General features: G+C 40.2%; 1 protein-coding gene across 1 annotated transcript; it reads left to right on the forward strand.

The window, feature by feature from the left end:
• Positions 1-1,670: 1,670 nt before the first annotated feature.
• On the forward strand, positions 1,671-21,725 carry tio (tiptop). The gene is made up of 2 exons (XM_067139523.2): positions 1,671-1,862; positions 16,491-21,725. Exons 1-2 carry the CDS (start codon positions 1,810-1,812, stop codon positions 20,125-20,127), a joined length of 3,690 nt encoding a protein of 1,229 aa, XP_066995624.2. The 5' UTR covers positions 1,671-1,809; the 3' UTR covers positions 20,128-21,725.
• Positions 21,726-22,187: the final 462 nt, after the last annotated feature.

The following is a 22,187-nucleotide window of genomic DNA, read 5'->3' on the forward strand; positions in this document are numbered from 1 at the left end:
TATTGTGAAAGTTCAGGAAATGAGACGGTAGTCTTCTTCTCGTCCTCCTCTACTGCTTATTTTTCTTCTTCTAGTCGTTTTCCAGCCTTTCACCTGCCCTCATATTACAAATGCTGCCAATATAATCCTGTGTCTTGTTTTCAAAATCCTCCATAACGTGCCTTTCATTACATATTACGACAACGCAGAAGAAGTAAATGATGGTGCTTGTGTGTAGAAAAAATTAAGATAAGTTTTACGTGATGAAGATAGGATGAATTTTTTGTGCTTTTTAACCTTCTATTTGTACGTAGTGTCATACGCGATTTTAATATAACAAACTATTCCGTACGACACTCATCACTCACTGAAATATATTATTTACTAAATATCTGTGGTTTTTAATTGAATTAGTGTTGTGATGAAGCTTAGAGCTAGATATTGAAGTTCTCCCGTTATTTTGTCCATAATCAACTGGGTTTAATTGAAGTACCAACAGTCACATAGAACGAGAGGAAGAATATGGCAGAATTCGCAGCTGGATTGTATCCTGTGAACACTAGGGCCCAGAGGCGACGATCTCTTGTACACTGCCTTCGTTTCTAAATTAATTATTAATGGTAAATAATTACGGAGTTAGTTGATCTGTGAGACTACGCTGACTAAAGTCTTGGGGTATTGGATTATCAGTTTAATTCAAATTTTAAATGTAAACTATTTATTTCCTACTGTTTTCAATGTATCTTTGAAACGCTTATTTTTGAAGAAAATCAAACATTTTTTTGGACTTCTTCACCTTTTCCTAACAACTGCAGTTTCTGGAATAGAAGAAGCCGGGAATACCTACATGAGGGAAAGAGTGTTTATGAAGGAACTAAATCAAACAAATAAATATTTCTGAAGATGATACTTCAAAATGTGAGAGTCAGTACACCGTGAAACTTATTCCATTACCTTGAAAAATTCAGTCGTTCTTGGCATAGTGTTTTATTGAACACAGCTGATTTCACTGAATGCTATAAATATCTCTTCACCGAACGAATTGATCGTGTGGTTAGGGGCGTGCAGCTGTCGGCTTAAATTCAGTAGGTGGCGGGTTCGAATCCCACCGTCCCTAGCCCTGAAGATGTTTTAACTTGGTTTCCAATTTTTACACCAAACAATTGCTGGGGCTGAACATTTATTAAGACCACGGCCGCTACTTTCCTAGCTCCTTCCCCATCCTTGCGTCACCGAAAAGCTTCAGCGTTTTAGTGCGACATAAAACCACTGCCAACAAAAATGCATTTTCTTCTGCTTCGAGATAACATGACGGAAAGTAGTTGTAAGATTCTAAAAAAGTGGTCTTGTTGCCTTTATGTACTTGATTGATAGTCTATTAACTTCGTAAATTTGACGAATTTTAAACACGATTTCTTTATACAAGGTGGACCTACATATGTCCTTCCACCCTCTGGTGATCTATGTATGATCCTGTACTTTATGTATAGATTCGATGTAGTAAATGCCGTTAATGGGCTGATTCTTCCAGAAAATAACAGGCAATCGAATCATCCATCCGACCTATTCATTCCAACTCAACCCCAGTGCATGAGGGCAATGCAAGCTAGCCAATCAGTTAATCAGTCAATTAACGCGTATGTTGGTGTTGTTATTGCAGGGGAGGGCGGCGAGGGCGGTGAAGAGGGAGGTTCCCCTGAAAGTCCCGGCAGTAAAGTGGCCGGAGACGACGCATCCTCTACACCGGCATCCCCTGGCTCAGCCGCTGACGGCGCTGCTTCGCTCACTCCTGTAGGGACGGCGCCGACTTCACCTGCTTCCCCACTGCCTATGCCAGGGGACACGCAAGACGCTGAGTCCGGTCCGGACCCTTTGGTCAACAGGTAAGTCAAAATTCTTCCCAAGTGTCAAATGAATATCACAAAATAAAGTCAAAATCAAGCACTCATATTGCGTAAATTCATATTTTACGCATTTGTGGAGATAACACTTCTTCAATTGCAAATATGAAAAAAAAAAGAAATCACGTTTCAATTTTTATTTCATGTGACCAGTTCTACTTTAAGAATTCTCTTTTTAAGTTTTCTTTGATTTGTTTCAGCTTGAAGAATTGTGTTAAAAACTAGAAAGATCTTGAAATATTTTTACGATTATAAACACAGCTATAGGTGAGAACATAGGTATCAAGACTGGAGTTTACTTAAATTATCTATAATTATGACGTGGGTGCCTTGGTTGCTTTTAAGCAATGTTGGGATGGATGAAGATAATGGAGAATAAGCACGATGTTGCCCGAGATACCATCGCCGCGATGATGCAAGAAACAATAATGCAGTTATACAATGCAAATTCCAAGTAGGGTAACACGTTAATTAGGCAAGATCCTTGACCCATGGCTCAACAAGCAAAAATACATTTACTGAAGAAAAGAAATACCTATGACTGGTTTTGACTGGTTTCTACTGGGGAGGGGGGGGGGGTACAGTTTGAATACGCAGCATTTTATCGCAGATACCAACAAGAATTTTACAATGGCTGAATAACCATGGATTACGCAAAACGGTAACGTAACGTGCAGCACGGTAACTTAGTTATACGTTCCGTTACCAACAAGGATCACATATGGAGTAGGTATTGTTGTATGTCCGGCGCTCACTTCTCGCTCCGACAGCCAGCTGCACGCGCGCCTGTGTATCATTCTGCTAGCTTCGACGCGCAGCCCTCAGTGCGCGTGCCTGACCATCGAGTGTACTATAAATAGGAGCTCCCTGCCTGCTCACTTGCCCACTTGCCCGGTGTCCAGCTCCAGAATACACCCTACGTCGAGCACGGAGGCTACTCCTCTTGAAAATGTGCTTCGACCAGGTGGACTGAATTTCTGGCAGTACGAGGTTTCACCTCTGGTCACCGCTCCCTTACCTGTTTCCGCTGCCTATGTCCCGTAATTCTTTTACAAGCCATTTTCAATCCCTAATGTATGCAAGCTCCCTTAGTTTCGCTAGGTGGAATTTCTTCAATCAATTGAACTTGCTTTTTAGGAATTCAGGCACTTCAACAAACAAGGACTCTCAAAGACATTTATGTTAGTGTGCCAGATAGTTTTCGACTATCAACGTGTCAGTTCACAAAGACTATCTTTTCAAGATAGAAGTGTATATAAAGACTGTAAACCTGTACATATTGTATAAAGACAAACTTTTCTCAAGATTCAATATTCCTTTTTGCTTCAAAATAAATTTCAGTTATTTGTGTAAATATCATAAAGTGAAGCAATAAAAGTTGTGTTCTGTAAATTTCAACCTTGGTTACAACAGGTATTTAATTGATTCAGATTGCAACAAGGTGAAACGCATTGACCAGTTGACAATCTTCTTCAGATCACAAGGGGGGATACACGTCGACTAAGAACGAAATTAATTTAGACCTAAATGAAAGGAAAACCATGTTCCCTTAGTCCTAAAATCGCAACAAAGACACAAATTTAGCCATATTCAAAACAGAGCGTCTGATACAATATATCCTGAAGGATTGGCCAATCGTCATTTCTTTAAATATCTTCCTGAGGTAGTGGGTGAGTATGTATGTGTACTTTAGTGTCTGTTAGAAGAAAGGGGAAAGATACTTAAAGTAGTCGGAGGTTAGGAAAGAACGAATTAAAAGTAGACACCTAAGGCCTACGCAGTCCCTGATAATTTGTTGCTAAATGAAATTAAGGGGTGGAGCTTGAGGATGAATATTACCAGTCAGCACACACACACACACAGATACCTGACAGGCGTGATATGCTATCTGTGGTAAGATGAGGTACCTTTTCTGTTAAAATACTTCCTTATTGAAAACCAAGGGAATAACGCGGTCAAACTACACAACTCAGTAATGCACGTGCTGACGTGCTTAACTGGAGATTTTCCCACCTTCAACACATTAATCGTTCCTACCAAATTCCACTGGACGATTCCTTATTTTCTTCTGGTTTGCCCATGCTCCAAATCTGTTAATCTCCTACTGTGTAAACTAGGTATTTTAAAGAACAGACATAATTATTCAATGCTGTCTCTGAATTTTATTTACGCAGAACCCGGAATCAGTTGTTCTATACGCAATATTCAGTATTTGTATCAACAATATATCACCAATGAAGTTAGGTAAATTACTCGTTGTGGATACAGCCCCGTGTAGTATTCCAGTCAATCCTAATGTCAGCAATCTGTACAGCCAGTCACTTAGATTTGTTTGCACTGTAGACTCCATTAATGTCTGAACATGTTTCTTGGCAGGCAGTGGCCTGTAAATGGTACTTGGGAACACCTAGTTTGTGTGCATTTTCATACTGTGCGTCATTGTGATGTGCCAGAGTTCTGTTTGAACTTGAAGGTAAGTGTGACCGCTCCTTCTGAAATAGTGAAGTAGTTTGAGTGCATACCCAACTTTCACTTGCTTAGCGTGTAAGCTTGCTTTAAGATGGCAAGTTAAAATATTTAGAATTATTTCATTGATATAATCCGAATTTGGATGTCATTGCATCATGAGCTGACCAAGGAATCTATGTTCATTACACTTAAATTAAAGTACATCGAGTATAGAGATTACAGCCAGAGTTGTTGTCCAATCACCCACTTGATGTTCGCATCACTGTGGTGAAGTCTAAAGGTCAAGAGACATTAGGTAGAAGGAATGCGTCCCCATTCTGTTAGATAAGTGCCAAGATACTCGTCTCCCTTTGTAACCAAGCCTATTTAGGCAAGTTTCATTAATTACGGTGGGAAGTCAAACGCGGGTGGTTTCATCCTAGGCTGCGACGACCCCTACAAGGGTTATAATCCTGGTCTGAGAACTGTAACGGGGTTCACTCAACCTCGTTAGTTCAGGTGAAGAGCTGTTTAGCAATATGGCTTAAGAGTCGTCACGCTGACTGCCTGATACTTCAGTGATTGCTGGTACAAACAGGTGGGAACAATGGCAGTAGGGTAATTGGAATGAGGAGATAAAGGATAAGTTTGGAATGAACTCGATGGATTAAGCTGTACGCATAAACACCTAGGAGATTAATGGACACTGTTTTTTTTTTTGCTACGGGCTTTACGTCGCACCGACTCAGATAGGTCTTATGGCGCCGATGGGATATGAAAGGCCTAGGAATGGGAAGGAAGCGGCCGTGGCCTTGATTAAGGTACAGCCCTAGCATTTGCCTGGTGTGAAAATGGGAAACCACGGAAAACCATCTTCAGGGCTGCCGACAGTGGGACACTGTTATGGAGGATAAGAGAAGTAGAGGTCGACCAAGACGACGATGGTTTGACTCAGTTTCTAACGATTTAAAGATGAGGGAACTAAATGAGGGCACAGTACTAGTTGCAAATAGAGAATTTTGGCGACTTTTAGTAAATTCACAGAGGCTTGCAGACTGAGCGCTGAAAGACATAACGGTCTATGATGATGGTGTATGTATGATTTTATGGGCCATGTGGTTTCATTATAATACATCGTGCACCGAAATCGATTCAAGACTAGGTCAGGAGAAAATTTGGCTTGTTTGACCACTTCATTGCGTCCTCTACTGGAACACTACTATATTCTTGTATGGGAAGTAGACAGGACAATATTCTTCCATTGTTTCACAATTTCAAGTAAGATATCCATTAAGATCCTTTCTCTAACAGTATAACTATCACCTAAAGCGTAAATCAGAAGAGATAGATGGTTAAATTTAGAGCGAATACCTTAAAACGTACCTCTTGAGCGTATAATAATCATTATATCCAAATTTCATATGTAATCATATTTCGATATGAAATACCGTAGGTCTCTTAAGAAACCAAACCCAACCCCATGGCACTACAGCCCTTGAAGGGCCTTGGCCTACCAAGCGACCGCTGCTCAGCCCGAAGGCCTGCAGATTACGAGGTGTCGTGTGGTCAGCACGACGAATCCTCTCGGCCGTTATTCTTGGCTTTCTGGACCGGGGCCACTATCTCACCGTCAGATAGCTCCTCAATTCTAATCACGTAGGCTGAGTGGACCTCGAATCAGCCCTCAGGTCCAGGTAAAAATCCCTGACCTGGCCGGGAATCGAACCCGGGGCCTCCGGGTAAGAGGCAAGAACGGTACCCCTACACCACGGGGCCGGCGTAAGTCTCTTAGGACGCATAAATTTCGAAAGCAAACTTGCAAGCTTAAGGAATGTGCCCTTACCACGCAGCGTGCTGTTGACATCAGGTTTTCTAGGTGATTTTCTCACTTGCAGGCAAATTCTCGTGTGTAGATGAAACTTTCAGATTCAGATTTCAGCGTGACATTGAAAATTCAACTAGTTAGGAAACAATTTACGCCCCTCATTGGGGAGAAATATTTTGATTTAGGGGACATATACAGAATGATTATCTATACCACCCACTTAAATAGCACACGCTGGAAATAATATTAGAGGTTAATTACTGTAAGTCGGAAATTCAGGTGTAATTTTCACAAAGAGTTACTTGCATTTTCTACAGTAACCTAACAATAACAGATGTAAGTATAACAGTTTTATGTATTCCACCTTTTTTGCAGACATACTGACTGCAAGTAAAGGAAGAAGCTAGAGTACCGTACAAAGACCGAGACCGTACCAAGTATATTCCTAATGTTCATGCCGCGGCGTCTCTCACTTCATATCCTGACAAAATCTATTCACTCCTCCAAGAACTTCATTTGAGATTGTTTTATCAGTTGTTTACATTCTTTGTAGTGTGTCGACTTAACCATTTTTGTAATTAAGAAATCTTAAATGTGACATTTAATGTTATTTTGGAAAACTTGCTAAATTCGAAAAATACTGCTCTAACTTTCGAAAAGGTTCACATCTCCAATCACCTAAACGTTCCGAACGAATTTCAAAATCTCCCGATATATATTCCGTTTCTGAGCACCTTAATTTAGGGCTACTGTATCTATCAGTTACCTGGAGGCCCTGAGTTCGATTCCTGGCTCGCCCAAGGATTTAGATCCTGGACCGAGGACTCGAACGGGGTTCACTGAGTTTCGGAAGGCCAACTGAGGAGCTGTTTATTTGAGAGGTGGTGGATCCGGTCAAGGAAGTCAAGTAAAACGTGGCACTCAATTATCTGCCAGCCATCTGGATGGGCAGTAGTTGTCTTAGCAGGCCAAGGCTCTTATTGGCTTACATATGCCAAGGATTGGTTTTTATTTATTCTCTATTAGTGGAGGATAAATATCGCACATTTTTGGGTCATACTATGAGCGTTTCATTCTGTGGATGACTTGTGAAAATTACGAATGTCGCGTAACAGTATTAGATTGCTCGTGTTTCTAACCTTACAAGTCAGTTGTTGCCAATTCTTCATTTTCCTTCATACGTCATTATGAAAGATCACATTTGGGAAACAAAAGGAGGGTAATGTAAGTTTTGCAAGTCTTAACTACCAGACTGCCTGCCTATAAAGTGGAAGCACGGTTGGGTTCAACTGCTTTTCTTCTTTCTTCTAGTCCCCATCTCATTTTATATTCTTTTTTGTTTTTTGTTTTTTTGTTTTTGGCGTCGACGCCGACGATGGCAAGCGGAGAAGTAATATTTAGCACTGGTAGTTCGCTATTATCGTAAATCAACACACACATTCAGCAAACATTCTTCCATATCATTGCAAGGCAGCCAAACTGGCTTGCATCAGAGTGAACGGGCCGGGGCAGACAAACACAGCTCGAATCTCTTGTGCAATAAACTAAGCCGTGTTTTCCTTACGATCAATTTCATGTGGGACGTGGAAGGGTGCGGGTGTGAGTAGGGGGACATTTCCAATATTTTACAGATAACAGAGATTGGGTCTCACGAGTTATTCCATTCCTCGAATTTATGCTGGATGGAATGTTCTCTCTTGCCTGGATATGGCTTGGCAAGAATGAAGGATATATATGCTAAATATAGACTGACAGCTTCAAAATCCGATCTGAGGCCTACTCATACTTATCAACACGCCAGTTTAATTTCATGTGATTTCATGGTTTGTTTCAACACTGCTTTCCATAATGATGCACGCGTAGACGATGACTGTCGTTAAGGGGTTCGTCTTCATAAATTATTCTTATTCTTATTTTGTCTCTGGAAATAATGAACGAATGGGACGATTTTAGCGGTAATTATGATAAGCTCTAGAAAGATGAACATGTTATCAGACTTTAAATTTCTCTACTTACATTCTTTGATATTTTATTTTGTATTCCTTGAAAGGTACTTGAAAGGTAATTCATACGCGTAAACTGGCTTCGGTGGTGGGGTAAAGTGGAACGAATGGTGGAGGATAGTTTATCAAGGACAATCATGACTCTAGCGTGGAGGTTGAGAGGAGTAGAGGGTGAAGAAGGTGGTGGTGGTTAGACTCGGTTTTTAATGGCTTAATGATACGAAGTGTGGAACTAACAGCCCAGGGAACTAACTGGAAATAGAGGATTGCGTAGACGCGTAGTTAATTCACAGAGGCTTACAGACTGAAAGCTGAAAGTCACACTAGTCTATAATTAAGAGGCGTATATATATGTATGTATGTATGTATGTATGTATGTATGTATGTATGTATGTATGTATGTATGTATGTATGTATGTATGTATGTATGTATGAATGTATGTATGTATGGAAGGTAATAAATTAAGTTAATGCCGAAAGTAGTGCTTTGTTAACCAATCATTGCGCTGACAGAAAGCGAATAGTTAGGATAAAACAAACGCGAAAAATTGCAATAAAACAACAAAAACAGCAGCAAAAACAACAAAACCATCCGAAATTTGTAAGCGTGAAAACACATCTATGATGACACCAAGGAAGGTCTGTGATTTTCCCGTGAATACCGTCTAAAGGAGGATGTATGGCATTTCCATTTTTTCCAGCGGAAGAAATATTTCCATGTAAACCTCAAACTTCGTCAGTGTGAACCTGTTTCGTTTGTTATTATTGGTATTCTGTGGAGTTCATCATACTGTCTTCTGATCTGCCAATATTTTGGGATTCACTTTATTTGAGTATCTGAGTCCTTTAACATCAGTCAGCGAAGAAAGAATACATTGCGAATTAACTTTGTATTATAAACTGTTGTTCAAACTGAAAATTTGGTTGAGTTACTTTTTCAAAATGTTTGAAAATATAATTTACTTAAATATTTAAGTACCTTGGGTGAAATTTTTGTTATATTTAGCCAGTGCTGTAAGGATGTGCTTCGTGTATCCGAAACGTAGTAGATCCGATTCCCCGTCTCGAGGTTGAAAATTTGGAAACAGGACTTCCACTTCTGGGAAGACACGTGACCCTGGTGTTCAATCAACCTACTCAAGAAATGAGTACAAGTTGAGTTTCATTAGTTCCTGGGGGCTGACCACTCTATTCCACTTAGCGTCTAATTTATGTCTTCTCCTACTCCTGGACGTCCGTAGCCTTGAAGGGGATGGCTTGCTAATTAATTAATTACATTCTTTGTTTTTAATTTCTGTGTTTATTTGTTCATATGTACTTATTTATTCACTAAATATTTCTGCGTGACTCGGGCTAAGAAGCCTTGCCTTTTCTTACTATTGCCCTGTAACGGAGTTCTTAACTCGTACTATGCCACGTACGAGTCTTGTCCATGCTGTCCATGCATGTAAGGTCACTGTCTGTCTTTGACAACCATTGACAAACACCCTCATGTATGCGGAGAAGGTCTGCTGCCTGTCACAAATAAGGACACTACAAGATGTTTCTATCGCTGTTCGTCACCATGTTATGTAAGGAACGCAAAAATAATTTGAACACACGGAGGGCCATAAACATTATAAACCTCTTTTGGTAATATTAAACTTCGGATAGTACCTGTAAAATATTCTTATATTTTAACGGAATTCCTATCTATCTATCTATCTATCTATCTATCTATCTATCTATCTATCTATCTATATATATCTATAAATATATCATATATATAGGACAATTTTATTTACTGCACAAGTAACTGAAATATTAAATTTAACTCCGAAGATTAGCGAATAGAAAACAAATAGAATTGAGTGTATCCTCCACCCGATGAATTACTTTCGTAGTTTGAGTAGTAAATGTTAGAATAAACAAATATGCTTCATAACACATACTTCAATCCATCGGGTATCTCCTCCAATGAAACCAACCGTGAACTGCATCACTCCTCATTTCCTTTATACACCACTTAAGTGATGCTTAGACAGCTGGGCATCCAATCAATCTCTGCACGGATTAGTCAACGTACATACATTTTGATCAAGTGTACCATTTCTAGATTTTCTTCCATTACATTGGGATAAATATTTATTGGCTGATTATGATTGTATGCTTATTATTGTTATCCTTTATTAAAAAGCAAAGTATCTGTGAGAACCTCCAGAAAAGGCTTCGTCCTACAGACACAGTGGACTTTAAATGCGAGGGACCTTGTTTTCAAGCTGTTATTGCATTTATTACGTGCTAACGACTGGTAAAAAGTGTTTACTCTCCGATGATTTTTACTGAATTTTACTGAATTTTACTGAACATAACCAATTGAACATACAGACTCTTTCTCCCTTCTCTTAAAAACTTCTGAACTTCTGAAGCCGTCATCCAAAGTAGGCATATCCATTTTCCCAGTGATGCACACTGCAAATTAGTGGTTGTAGATTGTAGATTAAAAGAGTTTTGTCGGTCTGCGTTTCAGCAGTGTAATAGTCGAAAATGTAGTCAGAGAGAATTAGAATGCTGATCGATGCTAATTCTGTGTTTAACGTATGGATCTAGTGAATGATAAAGCACAAGAATATATAAACACTTCATGGTTCAGTCGTTAAACACACCACTAACTTGGTTGTGGATTGAATTCCAAATTTTGAATGAAACCTGATGGCTGCAATAGCGGAATGATTAATCAATTATAATTGATAAATATTACATTTACAATTTGAAGTTAGCAGGGCACGCTTAATATGGTACTCACACAAAGAGTATATTACAGGGCTGTTGGCAGCTGGATTGTTTCTGTTCAATAAATATAAACATGTATTGTGACGTGTGTGTGGATGTCGGCGATGGTTGATCAAGCCTTTCTGTGTACACTAGTATTAAGCCGTCATACTATAGAATTTCAGTCATATAATACTCTTCTCTAAGGCGAGTATTACAAGAAAATTATATTAGATAACTTTGCATGATGTTATTTAAATAACCGAAATAATTCTTCCTAAGTACGGTTCCTGCAAATCTGAAATTTAACGGTGACTATTGACCCTTTATCTCCTCCAACGATAATTGGATGATTGGATAGATCCTCGTTTAGCCATGGCAATTGAAGGAATTGCTGAACCTGTCAGTTCGGCTCCCATTCCACTCTTGAGTAGAATTTTTCAGATAGCTTAGTTTTCTTTACCGATTTCATGAACATTTCATGAAGATTCAATGTTATTAGAACTTCTTTTGTAAATTATTGAACTTAAGTTCCGATAGATAATGGTAGTTGAATCTTCCAACTGCACTTTATCTTCTTCATCTAATCTGTAGCATGCTTTACTGCAGTACAGTTTCCGCAATATACTGCATATTATAAGAGCAAAAAAGCATTACATTTTAAATACTTATCTTTCTGTTGCACTTTCTGAGCAAACTATGATTCATCGTAAATTAGAAGTAATCTTGAGCTTGTCACACAGGATTAAGACATCATTATTGATTTTTTTAGAGAGAGTTAATGGTGTTGAAGGGTAAATAAGAGGACGATATTCCGAGAAGCATATGGAATAGGAATATATATCGTACACACACACACACACACACCCACCCACACACCCACCCACCCACCCACACACACACACACACACACACACACACACACACACACACACACACACACACACACACACACACACACACACACACACACACACACACACACACACACACACACACACACACACACACACCCTCTCTCTCTCTCTCTCTCTCTCTCTCTTTCTCTCTCTTTCACTCACTTTCCACTGACCTGCATTTAGGGCTGTCGCCCAGGTGGCAGATTCCCTACCAGTTGTTTATCTGCACTTTTCTTAAACGATTTCAAAGAAGTTAGACATTTATCGAACATCTCCCTCGGTAAATAATTCCAATCCCTAATTCCTTTTCCTATAAACATTTATTTGCTCGAATATGTCTTCTTGAATGTCCACTTTATATTCAGAGTTTTCTTCTCTTTCTACCGCTTTTCCCACACTTGTGGGGTCGCGGGTGCGAACTGTGTCGCCCATGTGGACCTGGCCCTTTTTACGGCCGGATGCCCTTCCTGACGCCAACCCTATATGGAGGGATGTAATCATTATTGCGTTTTCTGTGGTGGTTGGTAGTGCAGTGTGTTGTATGAACATGAAGAGGAAAGTGTTGAGACAAACACAAACATCCAGTCCCCGAGCCAGAAGAATTGATTAGACGCAATTAAAATCCCCGACCCGGCCGGGAATCAAGCCCGGAACCCCCTAAACCGAAGGTCTCAACGCTGAACATTCGGCGAAGGAGTCGTTATTCAACTTTATATTCATATCCTTCCTAATTTTAAACATCCAATTCAAGCTTATTCGTCTACTAATATCATTCCACTCTATCTCCACTAACACTCTGAATATACCGCTTAGCCGAGTAGCTCCTCTTATTACTCATAAGTTTTCCCAGCCCCAAGTTGGAAACATTTTCGTAACACTACTCTCTTCTCGGAAATAACTCAGAACAAATCTTGATTCTTTCCTTCGAATCTTTTCCAGCTCTCCAGTCAAGTAATCGTATTGAGGGTCCCATACACTGGAACCATACAATAATTGAGACATGGCTAGTAATTCATACGTCCTCCCATCTAAAACCTTACTCTAACCCCTAAATATTCTTACACCATTTGAAGAGCTCTGTAACCTTCATTTACAACCTCGCTAATGTGATTACCCCAATGAAGGTCTTACCTCATATTAATATCTAGGTACTTATAGCAATCCAAAGAGGTACTTGCACCGCATTAACACGGTAATTAAAACTGAGAGGACTTTTCCTCTTAGTGATACTTACAGCCTAACTCTACACGCCGTTCACTATCATTCCATTTTCGGCTGTTCATCACACAACAGTGACGAAGTCTTTTTGCAGTCGCTCACAATTCATAAAGGTCCAGTAATTCTGCCTTGTGGAATACCCCATTTATCACAACAGTATCAAATAATGCTCCATTTACTCTCAGAGTTCTGTTTTCTAGAAATTTAGCCACCCATTCAGTCACTCTTTCATCTGCTCCGATAGCAATCATTTTCGTCAGTAGTTTCCCACTATCCACCCTATCAGAAGCCATGGATAGGTCAATAGTGATACAGTCCATTTGATCTCCTGAATTTAAAATATATTCTATATTTTGCTGGAATCCTGCAAGTTGAGTCTCATTGGAATAGCCATTCCTAAACCGGAACTGCCTTCTTGCAAAACAGTTAGTAATTTCGCAATCGTGTGTAATATAATCAGAAAGAATGCTTTACCAGAGCATAGATGAAATACATGGCAAGCTGACTGGCCTGTAATTAACTGCTTTATATTTATTAAACTTTCATTTGTACTCTTTCCATTCATTTGGTATAACTCCTTCATGAAAACAGTAATCCCAACTCACTCTCTTTAGTATATCATCAGAAATATTATCAGTTCCAGGTGGTTTTCTAACTTTTGTATCTTTTTAAAATATCTTTATCATCATAGGTAAATTTCAGTATTTCTCTAGCATTAATCGCCTACTCAAACTGGGTATTATCCTTATGGCGAACTGCCTTAACATACTGCAGACTGAATACTTCTACCTGGTATAAATCTTCACATACACAGTACATCCCTTGGTCAATTATAATTCCTGGAATGTCCTTGCTCGAACCTGTTTCTACCTTAAAGTACATATACATACACTTCCATATTTCACTAAAATTCATATGACTGCAGTTATACTTACCGCCATGTTATCCTAAGCTGATACTTTTTTTCCTACTTCAGTTTCCTGGCAAGTTCCCTAACCTCTCCTTAATTTCGCAACCAATCCTTACTCCATCTCTTCCTAACCTGCACCTCCTTCTTAAACTTTTATTTGTCTGTTATAATATTGTGGGTCTTTACCATTCCTTGCCTCCTTTAAAGGTACATACCTGTTTCCATACTCCTTAACAATTACGTTAAACCTACTACTCCATTGGCTGTTTACAATTCATTTATTATTTTCCACCGATCATGTTTACTTTTCAATAGCTCCTTCATGCCTCTCTTATCAATAATTTGGTGCTGTTTAATAGTCCTACTTTTACAACATTCATTTCTGTCACATTCCTGTACTGTCAACACCGCTCCATAATCCACCCCGTTTCCTTGAATCAACCGCCACATAATCCTAAACCAATCCTTTACTTACACATACCTATATGATTCAAGTGAAGGTCATTTGATCGCAGATATCTATCTCCTAACTCCCGTTAAGATCTACAAATCTCATTTCCGATTTTCCACATCCCCACACCATAGACTCATTTAAATTCCCGATCGCCCTCCATTTATCAACTTTCCTGCGCAGTATCCCACTGTTAACAATCTCCGCTCACTTAAACTTCTCCCGCGCTGCCACAAGCAGCTTTCACTTATCCCAAACTATGTTGGTACCTATTCTATGTTTGCCTTATGTTGCTGATACCAACGAGAAAATCTGTCACATTCCCCTTAACCTCCTTCTTCCCTTCTACTTTCCTCAACATCTGTCTTAAACATCCTCGTACTGTCTCCTCCACACACTTTCCCCAGGTGCCTAACAATGGAGTCCCCACATGATCAGAGCCTAAATCCCACCCACCTCATTTGACACCCTCCCTGATGGTTGCAGAACCTACTTTCCCCTTACAGTTTCTCGCTCTCTTGACCCTGTTCCACATCACTCCTCATCCACCTCTTCTGTAACGCTTCGCTGTTCCTTAGTTTCCCTCTGCTGTTCTACCAGCAGAGACACATACCTATTCCTCACCGATACTTCTCCAAGTCTTTTGAACCCCCTTTGGCTAGACCTCTTAGCCCTCAACTTCCTGCCCCTCTCTGTTGTCTATCTATCGTACCCTGTACAGTGTTTGGTTATTATCTTCTTTGGTTATTATCTTTATGTTCCTTTGAAATGAGGAGTTTTTTCAGTTATCCAAGAATACGTATATAACCGCTGAGATATTTTCAACAAATTGGGAATAGGCAAAATGTATTGCAGACTCATACGAACATGTTGAAATACAATATCGTTCCGGAAAAAATAATGTGAATATCATATTTTGATTGATAGGATTCTGATTATTCATTTAAAGGACATGAAATATTCAATGCTTCTCCAGTCCTACTAATAGTTCGTTGAGAGTTTACGAAAAATATATTGATTTTCATTTTACTCTAGAAAAATGAATTGTTAATTTCAAAGTTTTCAGATTTCACCTACGATTTAGTGTTGCAGTCGTATTTCCGATTGTGACAGGTTGTTCGTGTAAGATACAAATTGATTTGTGAACGATTTTGAGAAATATTTCGCTTACGCAAACATTCACTCACTTAATAATAATAATAATAATAATAATAATAATAATAATAATAATAATAATAATAATAATAATTTCGTTTGGTTTGTAAGGTAGACCCTCCGATGAGGGTGGGCGGAAACTGCCATGTGTAGGTGACTGCGTGTTATTGTGGTGGAGGATAGTGTTATGTGTGGTGTGTTAGTTGCAGGGATGTTGTGGACAACACAAATACCCAGTCCGCGAACCAAGGGAATTAACCATTTAAGGTTAACATCTCCGACCCGGTCGGGAATCGAATCCGGAACTCTCTGTACCAAGGCCAGCACGCTAACCATTTAGCCATGGAGCCCGACACTACCTTAGATAACATTTAACTATAGTATATTGTATAATGATATGTGCTTACGGCCCTTCAACTGCTGTAAAATTTAAGAGACACTAATGTATATTTTATGAAAGGTAAATGCATATTAAGTATTAAAAAACGCTCAGAATTCTTCACGGTAATAAGGATGACAGAATGGAGATAAAAGCATCATTAGAGTGAGTAAAATTTGCGTACTTTCCCAGAATTTAGATATTTTTATATGTAAGTTAACAAATTTAATTTTCGTTATATTTTACAATTTCATACTTCTGTCAGCACAAGTGATGGAGTGTTGGGAATTTCATTAATTCATTGCTTTATATTGGTAAATACCTTAGTGTTTCAATCTCAAATCTTTGCTAATTATTTCATACAGTGCGTGTTATAAATATAAATATATATATATGACGAGTGTTATAAATTCTTAACATATATTTTGTATGTTGGTATATTTAATTGTCAATATTTCATTAAAGACTGGAAACTTCATCACCGTTTTGACACTTATATTATTAAAAACAATTTTCTCTTTCGGAGTAACTCTGATTCCTTTTAATTTCTTGTGTATATTCTGTGTTTCAGAGACGCCCCGATCTCACGCAGTCCGTCTCGGGATTCTCGTGGCTCCTCTGTTCCACCCCGCTGCCCGTCTCGTGAGTCGCTGTGTTCTGAACGTGGTGGAGGGAACAATTTGACCAGTTCTTTGCCGGCCAGTAGTCCTGTGGCAGTCCTGCCGCAACATTCGGTCGCCATCGCTGCCTATTTGGGTGCTGGACAACATCCTCACCACCGTCTACTTATGACTTCCCCGTTGCCACCAGTGCTACCCCGCGGTTCTGTGTCCCCACTCGTATCGTCCTCATCATCACCGCCTATATTAGCGGGTGCTAATACTGTTATTTCACCTCCCCCACCGCCCTTGGGTTCGCCCATGGAAACAGACTCCACCGTCCTGGACTTTAGCACCAAGCGTAGTCATGTGAAAACTTCACGTGAAGAACCTGAAGGTGAATCAGTTCTAAACCTCAGCAAACCCCCTACCCCCGTCCTATCTACAGAAATTCATCAGCTCAATAGCCCCTTAGATCTGTCAGTTTCCAGCAGGAAGAGAAGTCTTGATGAGTCTTCGTCTCAGTCACACCCATCATTGTCTCCTAGTCCCCATCAGCCAACGCGCAAGAATTCTCGACTCTCTGCAGAGTTCAAATCTGTTGTTTCACCTTGGACTTCACCTGTGGTAGCATCTCACTTTCAGTATTTTGCAGCTGCAGTTGCTAACGCAAGTAGTCTCTCACCGAAGAATACCTCCAACAGCACCACTCATGGAACCGCAGAAAGTCAGCTTTGGAATGGGAAGATAAAATTAAACGAGAAACAGACTTCACCTTTCGTACCTACACCAAGTGACGCTAGCAAAGCACTGGAGAAAATGAAGGAATTAAGTAAACTGGGAGGGGACGATTTATTTAGGCCCTCTGTTAATGCGGGTGTAGGAGGTACCAGTGCTGGTGTTGGTTCGACGAGTGGCAGTCGTCACAGCGCATGGCAGTCTCATTGGCTTAACAAAGGGGCAGAGCAAGCCAAAGATGTACTAAAATGTGTCTGGTGCAAGCAGAGTTTCCCCAGCCTGGCAGCAATGACAGCGCACATGAAGGAAGCTAAACATTGCGGCGTGAATGTTCCTGCACCTCAGATTCAACCGCCACCACCTCCACCACCACATCAACCACCGACATCAACTCCGTCGACACCAACGAACAGCAATGCTGTTGCTCCAACTTCTTTATCTGGCAACAATAAGCCTCCTGCATCTGATCTGAATCTTCTCATAAAGGAAACAATGCCACTTCCACGGAAGTTGGTTAGAGGTCAAGATGTTTGGTTGGGTAAAGGCGCGGAACAGACTCGGCAGATACTCAAGTGCATGTGGTGTGGTCAGAGTTTTCGTTCATTGGCTGAAATGACCAGCCACATGCAACAGACTCAACATTATACGAACATCATATCTCAAGAGCAGATAATATCCTGGAAGTCATCAGATGAAAACAAAAGTGTAGGTGGCGGAGGTGGTGGAACTGCAGCCGGAGGTGCAGGAGGGACAAGCAGTCACGTCAGCGCCGTCCTAACGTGTAAAGTTTGTGACCAAGCATTCAGCTCCTTGAAAGAACTGAGTAATCATATGGTAAAGAATTCCCATTATAAAGAACACATCATGCGATCAATTACTGAAAGTGGAGGAAGACGAAGACAGACAAGGGAGAAGCGTAAAAAGTCCTTGCCAGTCCGCAAACTACTGGAATTAGAGCGTGCTCAACATGACCTTAAGAATGGAGAAGGTGGAGTGATTGTAGGCAGTGGAGGAAAACTTGGGAGGGAACCGTCTGCAACAGGGCGCATTACATGCGAAAAATGTGGCGATAAAATTGAGACATCTATTTTCGTCGATCACATCCGTCAATGCGTTGGTGGTGGTAGCATTGGTAACAATCAGAGGAATCTGCTTAAGAGTGCACTCCTCTCTAGTAATGTTCTTCCTCCGGAGAATCCTGTTGTCATTGGACATATGTCTGACCGCGATGGTCGAAAAAGCATAGGTGAGGATCCAACTCCTCCTCCAGGTCGGCATCATAGATCCCCGTCATTAGCCACAGACTTATCAGCGCCTGCAAAGGAAGGCAATACAGGACCCCCGGCTGGTAGTGACAGCTCATCACCCTCGGTTTTGAACGCTATCGAAAAACTCATCGAGAAGAGTTTCGATTCACGAGCACCGCATGGGGCAGCGGGTGCATTCGGAGGTGGCCCAGTAGGATCGGCTCCAATGGGTTCAAGCATCTTGAAGAGGCTGGGTATCGATGAAAGCGTAGATTATACGAAACCGTTAGTTGATGCACAAACTATGAACATTCTGCGCAGTTATCACCACCATCATCATAACCAGCAGCATCACTTCAGTAGACGAGAGCGAAGTGGTAGTGAGTCCAGCTCTGTGTCCGACCGTGGTGGAGGGAGAACTGAAGTTCTTACACCGGACCGACGATTGGAACCTGTAGAGCGGCTGTTACCTTCTACACCCAGGACGACTCCCGAAAAACGTATTCAAACCCCTCCTTCTGCTAAAGTGTCTGTACACGAAGAGACAGTCGACGAAGATATGGTGAAGAAGGAGGTTGTTAGTGAGGATGACAGAGATGAAATCAGGAAATCAACTCACGCAGATATAGTAGTAAAGAAAGAGGAAGTTGACGATGTTGACGATGAAGATGAAGATCGTGCGAGCTATCATAGTGGTAGTGCAGTTAGACAAAGGAGAGCCGATGATGTATCCTTGACTCCAGTTTCTGGTGGTGTAGATGAAGATGGTGACGAAGCAGGAGGTAGGAGGAGTGCTAGTAGTGCGGGTGTTCCCAGTCCGGTGCTTAGTCCTCGTCAACAGACACCACTTACCCCATCTGCTGTCGATAATGTAGGGGGTGTACCTAACAGTCCTTGCCGTAATAGTACCAGTAGTCCAGCCAGCAGTGAACGGTCTGGTACACCTCGTAGTTCGATAGGAGCTGAGAAGAAGTCTAGTCTCGGTGCGCTGTCCTCAATGTTTGACAGCCTTTCTGGTGGTGGGGGAGGTAACAACGACGGAGCCAGTTCCAGTGGTAGGAGCAGCAGTAGCCATCCCCTAGCAGCATTACAGAAGCTTTGTGACAAGACTGAACGCCACGGTGGCAGTGGAGGAAGGGCGGGCGTACCATCAAACACTGGAGGCAGTGGAAATCACACGTCGGCCACTGGTGCTGCCGCTACGCAGGGATCTGTCAGTGGCACGGCTCCGGGTGCCATTCTCGCCTTCAGCTGGGCGTGCAATGATGCTGTCATGACTTCAGACTCAATAATGAAATGTGCGTTCTGTGATACACCATTCATCTCTAAGGGGGCTTACCGACACCACCTTTCAAAAATGCATTTTGTGAAGGATGGCGTCATTCCCGATCCAGTGGCACTAAAAGCTCAACAACAACAGAGTTCCAGCTCTTCAGCGGGTGCTCCTCAGCCAGGGAAGGGTGGAATGCCAACTGCTAATTCTTCAGGTGCCAGTAATTCCTCTGGAGCTCCCGGTACGAGCGGAAAAAGTCCTCAACATGGATCGAACTTTGAAGAAAGCCCGCACTCAAAATTTCTTAAGTATACTGAACTTGCCAAACAACTGTCTAGTAAATATGTATAGTTGTAGACACTTGATGACGGGAGCCACACATGTACTTACCACGTGTGACGAGTGTAAATATTCGTATAAAAGTGAGCGTTCACGCGTGTGTGCGTATGATGAAATAACTGTAAATTATTTGTCTCCCTTCATCCTCTCTCGTCATTCCTCCCATATCGTTCGTAGAATACGTGAAAGAAAAATCCTCCTCCAGTTTCCTTATTCGCTGTTGGTGTTCTAAAAATAAAAGATTATGAATAATTTATGATTCTTAGTATTTAAAATGTTTGCGTGGAAGAGTGGTTGCGTAGCAACTTCTTCTTACTCGTGCACAGTACAATGTGATGCTATCATATCTTGCAGACGCGAAGAATTCTTAAAAGTAATAATATTGTAGAATAGTGTTAAAATATTTGAAGAGTTAGAATGATGAAACAAACCTAATCATTCTTTTATGTTGTTGGAATATATATCGCCAAAGATTGTGATGATATCTTCTAATCTCTTTGTGGAACTAAGTTCAAACAAATTGTGGTTTCTCTTCCTCTTCCCCATCTTCAAGCTGTACAGTACGAAGATGTGTTTATGAAAGCCTACGATTATAAAGAACACATACAATTTTGCGCCAATACTTTTCAAAGAAGTTTGTTTCTTTTCTTACTGGACCAGACACAGCTGGCAAGTGCTCATCAATACTTTGTATTATTTGTTCCCGTTGTCCTCGTGAGATTCACGCCTGAAGAAAATCTGCATTCGAAAAATCTCATGTGGGTATAAATGAACTGGCTCAGGTGTGACTGAAATTTTGTGAAAAGCGGTTTGTGGCTGGAAGATGAGTGCGGCCAGAGTAATACACACATTTTTCATGTGGTCATGGGAGGATTTTTTTTATTATTCTGAACTGCACATTCTCATTCTCACACATCAGCAGCGAAGTTAATCATATTTTTATATGGAAGTGTTGGTGTTTTGCTGAATACACGTTTTGTGGAAGCAGTAGACGTTTGTTTGCGATAGCCAGTGGCCGATATAACTCAAGTTCGTTCTTGGCATGAAATGAATGATATAATACGTGCATAGTTTCCTGACTTATTACCACCGCACACATCAAACAGCCACAGTCGAAGTTTTCACTCCAGAAATTTAACAAGGTAATACATTCAATACTTTATCTTTGATGGTATCAATTTATCTGAAATTTAGAAGGCAATATTTGGCATCCAATTCTGAGCTGATGATAATGATAATGGTATAAACAAAACATTCGTATACGTATCTTTAAAAGAATATCCATTTCTTCCTTCTGTGACTACATAAAACTCATTTAACCCACAACTCTGTACATATTTAAATCTGAAATGAGAATGAAGAACACAATGTATACGCTAGCTCGAATAATCAAGCTGAAAGCTCATATATGTATTTCTCTCCCATTTATTTTGTTAAAAGTTTTATAAGTAGTTACTTATTTTTGTGTCATATTTGTTAAAAATGATTTTGTTTATAAATGCTCAACTAAGAATACTGTATGATGCCTTTCAGCCTTAAATGCAAAATGTATATCGTTCTCCTTTTTATTTATTATACGAACTTATATCTGTGAATTTATGCTAATTTAATAAAACAAAAGATTTTTCTTGTCCAAGGAGAGTTTTATTACTGATTTGGGTAAAAGAATAGATCTTAGAACCTGAAAAACATGTCAATATAGAATAGATTATTTTTGAATTGTCATGATATAACTCATAAAAGACGCGAATGGCAAGCGAAAATTATCTTAATGGTAAGTTATTCATCAAGTAATGTAAATTGTGCCAATTCGAAAGGCATTATGCCAAGTGCTATAATGAACAGGTGTGAGCTATTTAAAAGTTTCATTTTATCCATTTGTCAAATTTAATATTGATAAAAAATTTCCCTTAGTCATTGCAGAAACACTTATTTTCTACTAAGTGACAATTCCTTTCTCGTCTTAAATGTGCATTTATTTCTTGCTTGCTTTCTCGCTTTCATTGTTTTCTTTTTTTCTTTCCTTAGCCTTTCCTTCTTTGACTTATTTCTCTATTCATTATTTGATTTTA

This window comes from Anabrus simplex, chromosome 2 (assembly GCF_040414725.1).
Source record: "Anabrus simplex isolate iqAnaSimp1 chromosome 2, ASM4041472v1, whole genome shotgun sequence".
Classification (NCBI taxonomy): Eukaryota; Metazoa; Arthropoda; class Insecta; order Orthoptera; family Tettigoniidae; genus Anabrus; species Anabrus simplex.

Excerpts from the sequence above, each read along its gene's own strand:
- tio (XM_067139523.2), top strand. The coding sequence starts at position 1,810 with ATGCCAGGGGACACGCAAGACGCTGAGTCCGGTCCGGACCCTTTGGTC. Across the intron at positions 1,863-16,490 it reads CCGGACCCTTTGGTCAACAG|AGACGCCCCGATCTCACGCA; the intron begins GTAAGTCAAAAT and ends TCTGTGTTTCAG.